The sequence below is a fragment of the Lynx canadensis genome, chromosome D3 (genome assembly GCF_007474595.2).
Source record: "Lynx canadensis isolate LIC74 chromosome D3, mLynCan4.pri.v2, whole genome shotgun sequence".
Taxonomy (NCBI): Eukaryota; Metazoa; Chordata; class Mammalia; order Carnivora; family Felidae; genus Lynx; species Lynx canadensis.
Window position 1 is genome coordinate 51,136,869 of NC_044314.2, and position 17,479 is coordinate 51,154,347.

The 17,479-nt window shown below is 39.1% G+C and overlaps 1 protein-coding gene across 1 annotated transcript; it reads left to right on the forward strand.

Annotated features, from left to right (window-relative positions):
• Nucleotides 1–3,585: 3,585 nt before the first annotated feature.
• Nucleotides 3,586–4,104, forward strand: CETN1 (centrin 1). Its single transcript, XM_030292361.1, has one exon. It carries the CDS (start codon nucleotides 3,586–3,588, stop codon nucleotides 4,102–4,104), a length of 519 nt encoding a protein of 172 aa, XP_030148221.1.
• The last annotated feature ends 13,375 nt before the right edge of the window (nucleotides 4,105–17,479 follow it).

Genomic DNA, 17,479 nt, shown 5'->3' on the forward strand with positions numbered 1-17,479 from the left:
ATTTGCATTTTCTCTGTTCTGCATTTGTTGAAAGTAAACAGGCAGCAATAAAGAAACTTTATTATGCATGTTTTCTGCCTTGGGTGGCACCTGGAATTTGCTGAATTTGCTGAGCGCAACTTAAATTTTAAAAGACTCCTGAGCCTCACCTTTTTCATGCCATGCAGGTCAAATGGAAAACCGAATAATTAGAATAAGCAAGCTGCATGGGTCCTTTCTCTTGGTCTTGACTGACTCCAGACCCCGTTGTGGAATTCCAGCACCTCTTTTTTTCCCCCTTCCAGCCGTTAAGCTTCCATGACCAAATTTAAACAAGCATCTCCTTTCCTCCTCTCAGAAAATCAACAACTGATTTAGCATATTACCTAGGACATTAGGGCACAAAAGTTTTAAGTGCAAAAACAAAACAAAACCACTCATATCCATTGCTTTTCTGGACATCTCATTTACTTTTGTCAGTCTTATTAGAACTTAAAAAAAAAATGACTTTAAAGCAACGAAGTTGATTTTCATAAGCACTAGATAGACTCTTGCTAACGTCAACTGAAAGCACTTGGCCCAGACTGCTTGTCACTAACTTGTACCAGGAGCTGAAAACAGGGAATGGAATGATGCAGAATTGAAGAACAAATGTAAATGCCAAGCATATTGCTCTTTTTCTCACTGGCTTACCCTAGAAAGGGACCCTGTCTGAGATCCTACAAAATCCTGTTAAATCTTTCTAGGCAAGATGCTTAATTATTGTTACATTTAAGGAAGAAAGTCAGAATCATATCTTCCCAGTGATACTACATCTTGGTAATAATTTCAATCTTTAGAGAAGGCAGATGCTGTGGTCAACAAAGCCTCAGCCTTGGACTCAGACGGGCCAAGGTTTAAATCCCAGAACCGCCATTTATTGGCTATGTGCCATTGGATATGTTACCGACCTCTCTTGGGTCTCATTTTTCTTCATCTGCAAAATGGGGAAATGATGGCAAGGATTTAATGAGACCAAATGCAAGGAGCAAGCCCAATACTAGGCACACAATCCATGTAAGTTTCTCTTCCCTTTTTAAAATCAGATTACAGATTATGAACATAAAGTAACTCCTCACCAACAGCTGACTCTGGCTGGGGGCACTGTTTTCGATGAAAGGTGCTCTTGGTGGCCCCGAGTTGTGACTGCTGATTGGATACATCTGGAAACTATGACAACCGTTTTGCTTTGAGCTCAGCTTGGCCCAAATGTAGCTCTATATAAGGCAGCTTCTATCCTTCAGTTTTTCCCAACACATCATAGCCTGGCTTGAATTTGGGCAGAGGAGTGGGTGTCAAAAGAAATGCACAATGTCTAGGAAAATTTCAGATTCAACTAACAATTACCCAGCACTCTTTGGCCTCACTAGGGAACTGTTCCTGGAGTAGCTCACTGAACAGTGTAGAAAGCTACACTATTATGTCTACTTTGTAGATGTCTCAGCTGAGTTTGGGAGGTTAAGTGACTTTCTCAAGTCACAGAGATAATAAGGCACAGGGTTGGGATAAGATCCCAGGCTTTTTGATCTAGTCAAAAAAGCAGGAGGATTTACAGTGTTGGAAGATGGGCAATGGCAGTGTCTACTGGCCAAAGTCTACTTTGGGCTGACACTGTGTCAACTGCTGGGAGGCAATGGGTAGGAGATGTTGCAGGTAAGTTTCCTTGACCTTTAAAAACCCTGTGGTTAGGCCCTCTGTCCATCATGTCACATATCAACTGGCACAGGTAGTACAATTTGGCTAATACACATGTCACGTAAATAACATCTGATCACTAACTTAAAAAAACTGAATTTATAAAACACTCCCAGCATAATCCTTTGGGGAGTTTGTTTGTTTTATTTGGATGATTCAGAAGTATTTTATTTTGTTTTTAATGTTTATTTATTTTCGAAATGGGATGAGGGGCAGAGAGACAGGGAGACAGAGGATCCAAAGCAGGGGCTCGAACTCATGAACTGTGAGACCATGACCCGAGGCCCAAGTCAGACGCTTAATGACCGAGCCTCCCAGGTACCCTTAGAAGTATTAAAAAAAAATTTTTTTTTACGTTTATTTATTTTTGATAGAGAGAGACAGAGCACAAGTGGGGAAGGGGCAGAGAGAGAAGGAGACACAGAATCGAAAGCACGCTCCAGGCTCCAAGCTGTCAGCACAGAGCCCAACACAGGGCTCGAACCCACAAACCGGGAGATCATGACCTGAGCCGAAGTCGGTTGCTTAACCGACTGAGCCACCCAGGCGCCCCGCCCCTAAAAGTATTTTAAAACCAATATGAACTCTCATTCTGTTATTCAACAAATTATTTGTTAATCTACCCACTATGGGTCAAGCATTGTTTTAGATGCTGGGGTTATAAAACCTTCAATGAAAACTTTTGAAAGTTCTCTTTTTGTAACTGATCAAGTAGTAATAAGTTAAGATTCGAGTGGGAAAGAATACTAAAAAAATGTCAGATTAAGAAAACATTTAAAGAAATATACAGCAATTCTAAAGGCAATTCTTTTATGGGCTTACTTGATGACCCTTTTCTTTGTTTTCACTTAAAATGCTCCCATTTTTCTCTTGCCCCTTTGTTCTCAGGAGGCGATTTTTAGTTCCAATGTGTACTGCATTATACACTCCTGTTCTCACTGCCAAAGCAGGAAAGTCAGAGTGGGGGTTTCAGCATCGCTCGGAATAGATGATAAACAGTAAGAGCAAATTTGCTGCTAGAGTTTTTAAAAAATACCAAAAAGTAGTATTTCAAACCCCCTCCAAATGAAAAGTGGAGTGAATGAAATTAAGACTGTTATTCAAGTACAATTACACAGCACATGTAAAATTGAAATGCTGAAAGTAAATCATACGTTTGGATATTACATTTCATATTTCAGTGTATGCTGAATAAGCTAGTGAAGTTTTATTATTGTTGAGTGTAATGTCAGGAGACAAACTTCTACAAATTTTATACATAACTTTTTCCATTTTATCTGTTTTCCATTTATGTCAAGTTGAACACATGGTGTGACTTAATATTCTCTCTCCTTCTTCCCCACATTTAATGCCAAGGAATCAAGCTCTCTCTTGATTATACTAAATTTAGCCTTAGGTAACCTCAGACTGAGGGGGTTTTTGTTTGGGTTTGGCTTTTTAATTCCAAGAAGGCTTTTTTTTTTTTTTTTTTTTTTGCTTGCTTGCTTGCTTGCTTGTTTGTTTTACGTTGTATGGAAAAGGAGAGAGGAAGGACTTCCAAATAACCCTATAAACCTGGTCCTCTGGATGCTGACATATGGCCTGGGCAGGAGGGTGTGCATTATGGAAGACAATGTGCCTACAGGCACTTCTTGCCAGCCCAAGACTCAGCTCATTGAAACAAGGTGATAACTGAAGGAGCTGTTTATAAAGTCAGTAAGATTTCACAGACATGGCAGGCTTAGGCACCCAGGTCTCACTGGGAGAACACAAGGGTAAACTTGGGAAAGAGGTGGGGAGAGGCCCTGCGCCTGCGCTCTGGGTGGAGTCACCCCTGCGCAAGCGCGGTGACTCTGCGGTGGCACCGTTAAAGGTAACAACCGTCACAGGAGGATGGCTTCCAGCTTTAAGAAGCCAAATGTGGCCTCTACCAGCCAGAAAAGAAAAGTGGGTCCTAAGCCTGAACTCACTGAAGATCAGAAGCAAGAAGTTCGTGAAGCATTTGACCTCTTCGATGCTGACGGAAGTGGGACCATCGATGTGAAGGAGCTGAAGGTCGCCATGAGAGCACTGGGCTTTGAGCCCAGGAAGGAGGAGATGAAGAAGATGATCTCCGAAGTGGACAAGGAAGGCACAGGGAAAATCAGTTTCAATGACTTTTTGGCTGTGATGACTCAGAAGATGGCCGAGAAAGACACCAAAGAAGAAATCCTGAAGGCTTTCAGGCTCTTTGATGACGATGAAACTGGGAAGATCTCTTTCAAAAACCTAAAGCGCGTGGCCAACGAGTTAGGGGAAAACCTCACCGACGAGGAGCTGCAGGAAATGATAGACGAAGCCGATCGGGATGGAGATGGCGAAGTGAACGAGGAAGAGTTTCTTCGGATCATGAAGAAGACCAACCTATATTAAAGTGGGTTTCTCCCGCAAGCATAGTTAGAGACATTGAGTGGCTCATTGAGTTCCCTGCATCCTTCCGTTTTGCGAAACCTTGAGTTAGAGGACAGCGCTATCTTCAACCCCAATTTGTCTATATACTTCTATTTCCAAATCTCTGGCTCAATTATAGAATTTTAAAGATGCTTTTCATGTGAGTTTTAGTTTTTAATTCTCAAAAGCAGACCTGAAGTGCTTTAAAGAGCCCTGATGCTTCAGTCCTCTTGCTCACCTTTTCCTCTGCATTGGTAACAACCATTGAACGGAAGGCAGGCCGGCTGGCTTCTTGGGGATAAACAGCCATGCAATTTGCTTGTCACTTCCTTGATGGTCTTATATTATCTTGCTTCACATATTATTTCTTAAATTCAAGTCATTCTTCTAGCATGATGAGGTAGAGTTGGCCAGTAGGTCCTCCTAGCCATTACTTTTCATTTAACTGAATATTGGTTTAAAGGAAAATAGTGCAGCAACTTAATTGGCCTCAGAAAAGATACTGTTCTAAAGTACAAGCTTGTCTTTGGGTGGTGGTAAATTATGCAATTTTGACTATTCTCCTCACATACAAATGATCCTTCATTTGTATGTAAATCACTGTGGATTATCTAGCACCAGATGTATACTTGGGCTACAGAATAAATTTTAATATTGGCCCAAGCAAAGTATAATTTGTTTAAGAGATTAAGCTAACTAATGATTTTGAGTAAATATTTACAAATGTAAGATCTTAGCTTAGGAAATTAAAAAAAATTATAATACATTTTGAGCTACTTAACTGTCCTTGAAAAGATCAACTAGTATTTTAGTTATACTATAACCTTCATTTTATCACTGCTTTATTACAAGCCAGTGTCTATGTGCTAATTCTTAGAACATCTTAGTTCTTGATACTTGATTTTCCCCCTCTGGTATATAGTTGATGCCAGAGCATTTGACATGTAAGTAGTTCTCTATTTTATAATCCTAAGACAGTATTTCACTGTGGCTTTTGAATGTGTTAATACTACTTGTTCTCTGTTCTAAATTAAGCCTTTCTTGTTTTGAAATAAGCGACCTTTTTGAATATCTATAAATCTGAAACTAGAGAAAATTTAAATAATATAATTGTGGGAAGATAATATAATCTATCTGCTAAGATGGAGGCCTAGACTAATGTTTTGATAGTAGACAACAAAACTATTAAACAGGCAAGATATTTTAGTTATAACTAAACCTAAATTAAATATTCATACAAAGTCCCATTAAGATAAATGCTGAAATTCTGGAAAATTTTTCATTTGCTTTGTCAGAGATTTCACCCTTCAGAGGGTGATGGATCTAATCAGGGAAACTACTACTCTGAGCTTAATTCTCATTAACAGGGACTAATTTGTCAAAGCAGTAGTACTAGCTGAAGTGATGGGTATGTGGGCATTCACTGTGAGAAAGAATTTTGCTGAGGTGGCTGGCACAGAACAGGGGAACTCACCCAGGCTGCAAATACTAACAGTTCAGGTTCAGGGTCTTAGTGTAGATTCAAGTGCAGTAGTATGGGATACAGGTGCAATTTGAGCCAGGATCAGTCTGAAGGGCCTAATGTGAGGAGGGCAAAGGGAGGAGTGTGGTATTCTGGGAAGCAAGAGTTCCTGGCATCATGTTAAACCAGAATCTTGGCCCAAGGATCTACATGTGGATCAAGGTAGAAATACCAGAAACAAAGAAAGTTGGCAGAAACTAAGAGAAAGGGTCAGAGCTTCAGCCAACTGGACTAGGTTCAGTCTTGGCTCCTGTCCCAGCAGAGGATAGAAGTGAAAACCAGGAACCTAGACTGAAGCCCAGCAGTCAGGCTGCCCAAATGCCATGGGGTCAACTGTGGAGGCTGTGCCCCGTACTTAAAGGGTTGCCCTGAGAGCACAATCCATCCCACAGGAAGGGAGCTCCAGATCTGCAGATAAAGCAGATGACAGGGAATTAAGGTCAGAACTACTTCCACCCTTGGTTTATTGGATCCTTGGGTGCTGCTTAAAAGATACCACACCATATAATGGGTCATTTATTTAGAGCATATGCTGCATCTTGGAAGATGGTACCCCATCCTCACTGGTTATTATGCCCAAGCTGGGCCCTCAAAGGCATCTACAACAGTCTTTTCCATTGCTCCACCAGCAATGAAAGCTTGTAGAAGCTTTCAACCACTGGATTCTAGACTACTAGATTCTGTGGCTATATGGCTACTCCTGCACTACTGATCCTCACTGGTCATCACTGTACTTCCTTTCCTGTAGAGTCAGTCCCTCGGTCCAATGTAATATGTGGGATCCCATGTCAGTATTATAAATACCCAGATATGCGTGAGCTCTACAAGGAGGAAAGGCAAACTCATAACTGAAATATGTGTCAGGTCCAATCAAGATGAGTCACTGATCTTTCCAGAGTAGAAGAGATCCAATTAGACTACTTGACACCAAGAGGCCAATTGATCTTGAAAGACTGTGATATTCTGCATTTATCAGCAGCTATACTCCTAGGCTTGTGAGTGGTTTCCATCTCTGCCACAATGACTGCTCCATTCATGTGCCTGTTGCACCAGCACTCAGGCAGCCAATGACAGAGGCAGACTGATGTCAACTGACCAAGTCATCCTGTCTTCTTAGTTGTTTGGTGTCTCTTTTATGATAGGCACTCTCAGGTGAGTGATGTTTATTCCTGATGTTTCTTTTTCCAGGGCACCAAAAATTCAGCCCACTGGTTGGTCACCACTGTTTGAGTCCACATATATTCTAAAAAATTTTTATTTTAATGTTTGTTTATTTTTGAGAGAGAGACAGAGTATGAGTGGGGGAGGGGCAGAAAGAGACAGAGACACAGAATTGGAAGTGGGCTGTAGGCTCTGAACTGTCAGCACAGAGCCCGATGTGGGTCTTGAACCCCACATGAGACATGAGATCATGAACTGAGCTGAAGTTGGGAGCTTAACTGACTGAGCCACCCGGTGCCCCAGAGTCTAATCCCAGGCCACTTCTCTTTCTGCACAAAGTGGAAGGCCAAGTGCACTACCAGAAATTCTGCCCTTGGGGAGGATTTCCCCTGTCACTGCCGTCTTTCTGATCCACATTTGAGCAGTGTTGTATTGCATCATAGTTCATCATACCAAGCTGACATATCCTTGAACCAAGTTCAGCTTTTTAATTCTTCCAACAGCTGGTCGTAAGGGACCCTGTTTCTTGTGTGCTCATAGGTAGGAGCTGAGGGAGAGGCTGTGGTGCAACTTGGCGGATGACACAGAGGGCTTCCTTCTCAGGCAGCTTACTTGGGTCCTTTGGCCCTGCTTGTGTCTGATCCCAGATATACCACTTCTTTTTCTAGTTTCCTAAGGCAACAGGTTATATTATTGATTTTAAATCTTCTTTTCTGGGGCACCTGGGTGGCTCAGTTGGTTAAGCGTCCAACTTCAGTTCAGGTCATGACCTCATGGTTCATGGGTTTGAGCCCTGCATTTGGCTCTGTGCCAATGGCTCAGAGCCTGGAGCCTGCTTGGGATTCTGTGTCCCCCTCTCACTCTGCCCCTCCTCCACTCATGCTCTGTGTGTGTGTCTCTCTCAAAAATAAACATTAAAAATTTTTTAATAAAATAATAAATAAAATAAATCTTCTAATATATGCATTTGATGCTATCAATTGCTGTCTAAGCATTGCTTTGGTCTTATCCTACTCATTCTGATATGTGCATTTGCATTTTATTTCGTTCCAAATATGTTATAATTTTTCTTGAGAATTCTCTGATCCATCTACTATTTGGAAGTATGTTGTTTAATCTCAAATATTTTGTTATTTTCCAGCTATGCTTCTGTTCTCTTTTCTAATTTAATTCCTTGCAGTATGAGAGCATACTTTATATGAGATCTATTATTTTAAATGTGCTAAATTGTGTTTTATGGTCCATAATGTAATCTTGTATGTTCTGTTTGAGTTTGAGAAGAATGTGTAATTTCCTACTGTCAGATGAATATTCTATAGATGTCAATTACACACAGTAGGTTGATGGTGCTGTTGAGTTCAACTATATTCTATATCAGTCTCCAGCTATAATTGTGGATTCACCTATTTCTCCTTGCAGTTCTATCAGTTTTTGCCTCACATTATTTTGATGCTCTATTTTTAAGCAAATACATATTAAGAATTTTTATGCCTTCTCAGAGAATTGACCTTTTATGATTATGTAATGTTCCTCTTTATCCTTGATAATTTTCCTTGTCTTGTCTGAAATTAATATAGCTACTCCTGCTTTCTTTTGACTAGTGTTAGCATGGTGTATATTTCCACATTCTTTTACTTTTAATCTATCTGTGTATTTAAAGTGTTTTTTTTTATAGACAATATATAGTTGGATATTGTTTTTCTATCCACTCCTGCCATTCTCTTTTAATTGGTTTATTTAGGCCACTCATTTTAAAAGTGATTGTTAGTATAGTCGGATTAATATCTCCTACGTTTATGGGGTTCCTGGTTGGCTCATTTGGTTGAGCATCTGACTTCCACTCAGGTCATGAATTCATGGTTGGTGAGTTTGAGCCCCATGTCAGGCTCTGTGCTGACAGCTCAGAGCCTGAAGCCTGCTTCAGATTCTGTGTCTCTCTCTCTCTCTGTCCCTCCCTGCTCGCATTCTGTCTCTCTCTCAAAAATAAACATTAAAAAAGTAATCAAAATTTTAAAAAAATCTCCTAACATTCATTACTGTCTTCTGTTCATTGACCTTTTTGCTCATTAATTCTTTCTTTTTTCCCTTCTTTTTCTGCCTTTGCTGGTTTTAATTGAGAATTTTATATGATTACATTTTACCTTCTCTTATTAGTGTATCAATTATACTTATGTTTTTTTCTAAATTTAGTGATTACCCTAGACTTTGCAATATACATTTATGACTGATTCAAGACCATTTTCAGATATCTGCTTCACAGATAGTGTAAATACTTTATTCCCAACTTGTCCTTCTCTTCCCTTACAACATTTCTGTCATCCTTAACATCTCACTTATCTGTATAATACAATCACTGAATACATTGTTGCTATTGTTATTTTAAAGAAGTTATTATCTATTAGATCAATTAAGATAAGAAAAATAAAATATTTTATTTACCTTCATTATTCTTTCTCTGATGCTCTTTTCTTTATGTAGATCTGACTTTCTGACCTAAATCATTTTCCTTCTCTCCTAAAAAACTTCTTTCTTACGAGACAGGTATACTGGTGGCAGGTCTGCTAATTCCTTAAATTTTTGCTTGTCTAAGAAAGTCTTTATTTCTTCTTTACTTTTGAAGAATGGTTTCACTGAATCCAGAAATCTAGGTGAGTGGGTTTTTATTAATAATTAAAACATTTTTATTAATATTTTTTCAAAATATTAAGATTTTAAAAAAATGTTTATTTTTGAGAGAGAGAAAGAGAGAGAGAGAGAGCATGCACAAGTGGGGGAGGGGCAAAGAGAGTGGGAGACACAGAATCCAAAGCAGGCTCCAGGCTCTGAGCTGCCAGTCCAGAGCCAGAAGCAGGGCTCAAACCCATGAACCATGGGTTCATGACCTGAGCCAAAGTTGGATGCTTAACTGACTGAGCCACCCAGATGCCCTAGTGGTTTTTTTCTTTCAACACTTTAAATATTTCACTCCACTTTCTTGTTTGCTTGCTATCTGAAGAGAAGTCAGTATAACTCTTATCCTTTTTTTCTCTACATGTAAGGTGTTTTCCACACCACTGGCTCCTTTCAGGAATTTCTCTGTGATTTTTTGCATTTTGAATGTGATAATTACATGTAGATTTTTGATGTTGTCTGAATTTCTTAAATCTGTGGTCTGTGATACATTTTGTTTTTTGTGGGGTTTTTTGGCTTTACATGCAACATGGGGCTTGAGCTCATGACCCTGAGCTCAAGAGTCACATGCTTTACTGCCTGGGCCAGCCAAGCAGTCCCTGAATCTGTGGTTTGTATCTGTCATTAATTTTGGAAAATTCTCACCCATTATTACTTCCAATATTTCTTCTTTTCCTTTCTCTCTTTTTTCTCCTGGTATTCCCCTTATACATGTTATACCTTTTGTAATTGTCCCACAGTTCTTACACATTCTGTTCTATTTTTTCAATATTTTTTTATATTTCAGTTTTGGAAGTTTCTATTGACATATCTTCAAGCTTGCTCACTCTTTCCTTGGCTACCAGTCTATTAATGAGCCCATGAAAGCCAATGAAAGGCATTCTTCACTTCTGCTCCAGTGTTTTTGATTTCTAGTATTTCTTTTCAATTCTTTCCTAGAGTTTCAATTTCTGTCTTTACATACACATCATTCCTTTATATTGTCCACTTTTTCCATTAGCATTCTTAGTAAACCTATTATTTAAATAATGATTAGATCCTGTTGGTTGTTGGTGATGATGAGTTTCTCTATAACATTGATGGTTTTCTTTTTAGTTATTCTATCAGTTGTTGAGAGAGGGATGTTGATGTATCCAATTTTTATTGTGTATTTCTCCTTTCAGTTTTATTAGTTTTTGCTTCACATATTTTGCAGCTCTGTTGTTTGGTACACAGACATGTAGGATTGCTATAACTCCTTGGTGGAATGACCCTTTTATTATAATATAATGTTTCTCTCAGTGTCTGGTAATTTTATTTGCTCTGTAGTCTATGTTATCTGATACAAATATAGCACTTCTGCTTCCTTTCATTAATGTTTGCATGATGCATCCTTTTCCATCCATTTTCATTTTAACTTGCCTATATTGTATTTGGATTGGATTGCTTGTGGACAGCATATATTTGGTCATGTTTTTGATCCACTCTGCCAATATCTGTCTTTTAATTGGTATATTCAGGCAATTCATATTTAATATAAATATTGAAATGTGAAGGCTTAATCTACTATTTTATTTTTTGTTTTCTCTTTGTTCTCTCTGTATTTTGTTTCTCTGTTTTCTTTTTCCTGCCGTAATATTGGCTACATAAACATTTTTTATCATTCCCTTTTGATTTATGTATAGTGTTTTAAAGTATATTTCTTTCTGGACTTTTATAGTGGTTGCTATATATATATATATATATATATACATATATATATATATATATAGGATCACAGTACACTGCTGTCGTCATTTTACTGGTTCGAGCAAAGTATGAAAACCTTTTCTCTCTTTACATCTCTTTACTTTATCCCATGTATAAAATAATTGTCTTAAATATTTTTTCTACATACATTTAGAATCAGATCAGTGTTGTAATTTTTGCTTTAGCCATCAAATAACTTAGAAGACTCAAGAAGAGAAAAAAAAGTTTTTACCATATATTTGCTTACTTATACTCTTTCTTCTTGATGTTTCACAGTTCCTTCTTTGAGAATCTCCCTAGCCATTCTTTTAGTGTACATCTGCTAGTGCAAATTCTCTTAGTTTTTTGCCTCTAAGAATACTTCATTTCTCCCTTCAATCCCAAAGAATATCTTCACTGTATATAGGAATCTGGGTTAACAGTTCTTTACCTTTGGCACTTTAGTAAATGTATAATATGCGGTCAAAATAAGAACTAAATTAAGATAAAAATTAATATACTCCAAGATTGCATTTATAAAAGTGCAATTACTTGTTGGGATTAGCACTGGGTGTTGCATGGAAATCAATTTGCCAATAAATTTTTTTTTTTAAGTGCAGTTCACTAACAAGGACAGAGACCATTTCTATGACCTAAAGGACTATGCTCACTTCTGGGTGTTACATCTTAAAAGTAATTGGAGAGATCCAGGCCTGTTGAAAACAGATAAATAGGATGAGGGGATACAAAACCATTTCTTAAGATAAATGGTCCAGGGGTGCCTGGGTGGCTCAGTCAGTTAAGTGTCTGACTTTGGCTCAGGTCATGACCTGACGGTTCATGGGTTCAAGCCATACATTGGGCTCTGTGCTGACAGTTCAGAGCCTGGAGCCAGCTTTGGATTCTGTGTCTCCCTCTCTCTCTGCTTCTCTCCTGCCTATGTTCTGTCTCTCTCTCTCTCTCTCTCTGAAAAATAAACATTAAAAAAATTTTTTAAAAAGAACATTTTATTACCACAGTTGATGATGACTACTTATAGAAAACATGTCTGCCTTCTTATTGATCTGCCTAACGTGTTGATAATTCAGGGTGATGCTATAAAGTGATGTGTATGATTTCAAGATTAGCCAGCACTTAAATAGCACTTACTCCATACCACTATTCTAGGAGCCCCTACATATTCAATTATCACTTTCATTTTACAAACGAGGAAACTGAGACATGAAGAGATTAAGTAATTTGTGCAAGTTTACATACCTAGTAAGTGGCAAAGAGATGATTTGAACCCAGTCTGTCTAGTTCCTGAGTCCAGACTCAAAACTTATATGGAGTCTACCACCTTAAGTCTTTAATCAACTTGTCAAGGCCTTTCCAGTCCAATGCATGGTGTCCCTTTTAAAGGTCATATACCTACCTAACCAATGCTCTGCTGCACTCAAAATAATTTTGGAACCCGTATTTTTGAGACAATCTAAAAATATTCAGCATATTCTTATGAACATTCTCAAGAGGCAAATCTAACTCTATTGAGACTGGGCTTCATTTTTAGAAATAGCTTCAAGTTACTTGTACTTAAATCTGATAACAGAGTGGCTGGAAAGGCTGGATATTATCATTTAAGGATTAAAACAGTAAATACAACTGAAATGATAAGCCTAATTTCTTTGAATGGTGTGTGAACTGGCTTTGAAGGTACTTCCAAAAGAGAAGCATTGGAAAGGTGATGACTGATGAACGCATCATTGGAATAAGTCTCTAATCACCAAGGCAACCCACTATTTTGAAGGAACAACATTCATTGGGATGTGTACATCTGGTGATACTCTTCCTTCCAGAGTTATACATCACACAAATTCATTCTTTGCTTTGTAAAAGAGCTGTCCTTGAATTTATTAAGAAATAGAGGGAGGGAGAAAGCACCAAATAAAAGATCTCCATGCATTATAGCCTTAAATAACAGAGATCTTCCTTGGATGACTTTCAGGAGAAAAGACAAAGCTATACCACCCCAAGTGGAAATAATAGTCATCGTATCATCTTAGGGCAGCAACAGCTTCCTAGTGAGACAGACCCAGGTTTGAAGCCCACCACATAGCTGTTTCCTAGCTGGTTTCAGGGAAAATCACCTCTCTAACCCTTAGTATGTTTATCTATGAAAGAAGGGGAATTATATTACCTTGTCAGGATATTGTCAGAAATAATTTATATAAAGTGCTCTGACACATAGCAGACCAACAAAGGGAAGATATTAAAAATAACAATAGATGGGGGCGCCTGGGTAGCTCAGTCGGTTGAGCGTCCGACTTCAGCTCGGATCACGATCTCGCGGTCTGTGAGTTCGAGCCCCGCGTCGGGCTCTGGGCTGATGGCTTGGAGCCTGGAGCCTGCTTCCGATTCTGTGTCTCCCTCTCTCTCTGCCCCTCCCCCATTCATGCTCTGTCTCTCTCTGTCTCAAAAATAAATAAACATTAAAAAAATTTTAAAAAAATAACAATAGATGAAGTGTACCAAAAAAGATACAGTAGACAAATAAATGAATCCTTCTCACATACAAAGTGCATTAACCTTAGAAAACTGCCATCTAAAATAACTGTCTCCTGATCCAACGCTCACCATCCAGGACAACTGAGACGGGTTTGGGGGAACCAGTTAGGGGGAAAATATTTTTAAATTTTATGGCCCCTTAGCAAGGGTAGACTTGCAATTTCTGTTGGCTTCCCTGCTCTCTAGCTACCTCTTCCATCATCCAGAGTATGTAAACCTGAGGCCCAGGGGCAGAATCTGGCGTGTACGGACCCACTTGGCGAGTGCGTTAGAGCTGCCTGCAGCTGTACAGGGTGCACGTCCATGAAGCACCCAGCCAGCAGGCAAGTGGAGGCTGAAATCCAGCCAGGACTCACTCATTAAGCCCAGCAGCACAGGGAGCAACCACTCAGAGGGACCTTTTACTTGGCACGCTGGCACCAACTGTTTTATTTTTCCTGCTTTATCTGCCCAGAGGGGTGTGTGTGTGTGTGTGTGTGTGTGTGTGTTTTCTGCTTTGCACAAGACATTGTATACACTACTTTTGGTCCTGCCATTACAATGTTTTTCTGTTTTGTTTTTTGTTTTTTTTAGCCAAGTGAGTCTGCCAAGTTTGGAAAGTCAGGAATTTCAGGGAAGAATCTGTATTTCTAGCTTCTTTTGGAAAACTGGATGTTCTTTCTATAGTAGGTCCACATTCCTTCTTGACAACAATTTCACTGGACCCAAAGGACCACTGCTCCTTTCAGATCTGCAGTGCCTGGTTCTCTGAAGACCTGAGAGCCTGTTGGGTTTCCCTGCTCCAGGTGGATTCTGTCTCTGGACTAACAGGTCTGACTTCCCGCTTGTGGCACAGGTGCCTCCAGAGGGCAGCACTTGAGCGCATATGAGTGACAAGTGAGGGATGATACTGTTAGGACAGAGACAGTCCTCTCCTTGCTGCTCCTGCCGCCCACTTCTCTGGAGAACCAGAGAAAGCAAGTCCCTCTCAGGTCAGGCAGTGGATGTCCAGCCTCTCGGCAGGCAGAACAAAACCACTCCCTGTGCTTGCCAAGGAATGAGGAAATGCGGCTGGTACTTCAGAGGCTGCCAGCAAAACTCAGGTGACCTCCTGGGCTATACCAACCCATTTCTTGTCTTGATCAAAACAATCAGGAGATAAATGCAGGGAGACAGCCCATCCCTACAAAACCATGGGGGAAAAAGAAAATAAATCACTGTGACATGGATGCATGTATGAATGCTCGGGCAGTTCATGGAATTGTCGGCGCAGCTTTCAGAATTCAGGATTGGTGGAAGCCATGGTGGAGCCCACTGATTTCAATCCATGCTCCCGATGGGCCCTGGTTACCTGATGTTAAAGAAACCAAGAGCTGTGTACACTATTTACGGCTAGATTAAGCCGATTACTCTAGCTTAGCCTACTTCCAATGTACAGATCTTACCAGTGCTCTGTTACCTGCTTTTCTCTCCCAGGGACTTCTCTTTGGACATTGAAAACAGAGATCCTGATGAGACCATTTTTTACCTGTCTCATTCGAGAACAAGATTTTCAGACTCTCCCATCAACACTGATGAAACCCCTCAGTCCCAGACTGTGACCGGTAGAAGTTTCCAAAAATATGCAGCAGCACAATTACTCAGAGAGATGAGATGCTGTTACCTAATAAAAATGCCATAAATACAGAATGATGAACTACCATGGGAAATGAATCGATAGAGAAGGACACATTGGAATGTGGGATAGTAAAAATCACTTAAACTTTGCATGACCTTGAGGAAAGTCATTGCGGTATGTTTTCCAGGTCCCTCAGATAGCGTTTTGAGATGTGGCTGCTTTCCAAGTCTTACTATCTAGTCAGCTGAACTTAGACCCTTTCTGAGCCTTCTTCCTTGGACAGCCTGGAGTCCCTCTTGAGTCCAAAGGGTTGTCAACTTTCTGTACTCGGTAGCGTTTAGGCTGGATCAGTTAATGAAACAACGAATTCCATGGAAGAATCTTGTTTGTAGCAATGGGGGCAGAGGTGCCTCTCTTTGATAATTTAGAACAGTGGTGAGTGGAGGGTCAGATCACCCTGGGGTGGTGTCACAAGCTGAGAAAGTGGCTGTGGCACTGCGCTCCTCTATGGTTTTCTACAGCTGTTCCAGATTTTCCATGGGCTCACCTTTAAATTAAAAGAATTTCTGCACTTTCAAGAATTTGAAAACAAAGCCATGTGTGAGAATATGAGATCCACTCATATGCCCTTGCAAGAAATAGGTTGCATTCCTTTTTCCGCACTTAAAAAAAAAAAAACAAAAAACACTCTTTTTTTTCCAGAATGCCATTTATGTAAATGATCCCAAATTAATCTTTAGCATGTGCCCATGTTGTTTTGATTTACTAAACTTTAAAAATATGCCCATTGTTCCCCTTTAACAGCTTTGGCAACTATTTCAGAAATTGAAATATATGAGCAAATTAGCAAAATGAGTAGAATTACCAAGTACCATTCAGTAAGCACTAAAGGTACAAATACCTCTACGATACATAAAAAGCATCATTATAGATCTTATGATGCTATATCAGGTTTCTTGTTTAACTTCACTTTTAATTAACAAAATACAATGAAATTATAGAGAGAAGCAAAATAATATCATTGACAGAATGGTATTTTTACATGTCTTTAAGTGATTTTCTTTTTGTTTCTAAGGTAATTACGTGATGCAATAGAAAGAACAAAGAGGATTTTTGTGACATTGGGCAAATCACTTCTGCGATCCTAGTGTTGTTTATAAAATGGGGTTGGTAATACTCATATCACAAGGTTGAAAGGATTAAATGAGACTCTATATAAAATGTCTAATGGAGTGCCTGGAACAGTGTACCCAGCATAGGTAGCTCCTATGTGCTTTCTCAGGTGATGGTGACATACAATGCTTAAGTAAATTTTTTAAAACATTCAAAAAAGTCGACTTTAAAATTATTTAAATTATTTCTTTTTGGCACCAGAAATGTCAGTGACTGCCATAATCATAAAAATTAATAATGATTTAAATCCTAAGTATCAATCAAACTATTTCCCTTAATATCACATCACATAGGCAAATCTTAATTTTGGTGACTGGTTTCCTCTTAGCAAACCGTTGTTTGGCCTATTATCACTTGCATGCTGTTATTATACTCAGCAGTTGGATCTTTATTTTTTTATTTGCTTCGGAAGCATTTGCCTTTCCCACCAAAATTCAAAGCAATCCATTTGCCAATTTTTTTCCCTAAAATCTCTCATAAATTATAAATATTATATATTGGCTAAATATTTCCTGTACTTAAAGGATACATAAATCAGTACCTATATGATGTTTCTCACTAATAAAAGGAGATTATCTGGTTCAAGAACCAACCAGGCAGTTTTATGGCATATCGTGTTTCTATAGTTCAGCCAAAAGTTTGAGCAAGTTAGACTTGCTGCAAAAAGTCTTAAATTGTTCTCAACCATTTCCTCACTTAGCATATACAAAGATCAGAGATGGCCATTGGTACAACAGTTATATGTGCCGATTCCTGTAGACAGCTAGAACAAGGGGCTTGCAGTTTATAGAGGGGAAGGCTGGCAAAGTGTTTGGAAGTACACCCAGATACCTGAGGAAACTGGTGGAAAGGCTTGTTATTTCTACAAATATGCTATATATAGTACATGATTTTACACCCAAGGAACCGATTAGATTAAACAGTTTTACAAAGTTTGGGGTTAAGAGAATATTGGCAATGAAGGATTTTTATTAGGACTTCTG

Excerpts from the sequence above, each read along its gene's own strand:
- CETN1 (XM_030292361.1), top strand. The coding sequence starts at position 3,586 with ATGGCTTCCAGCTTTAAGAAGCCAAATGTGGCCTCTACCAGCCAGAAA.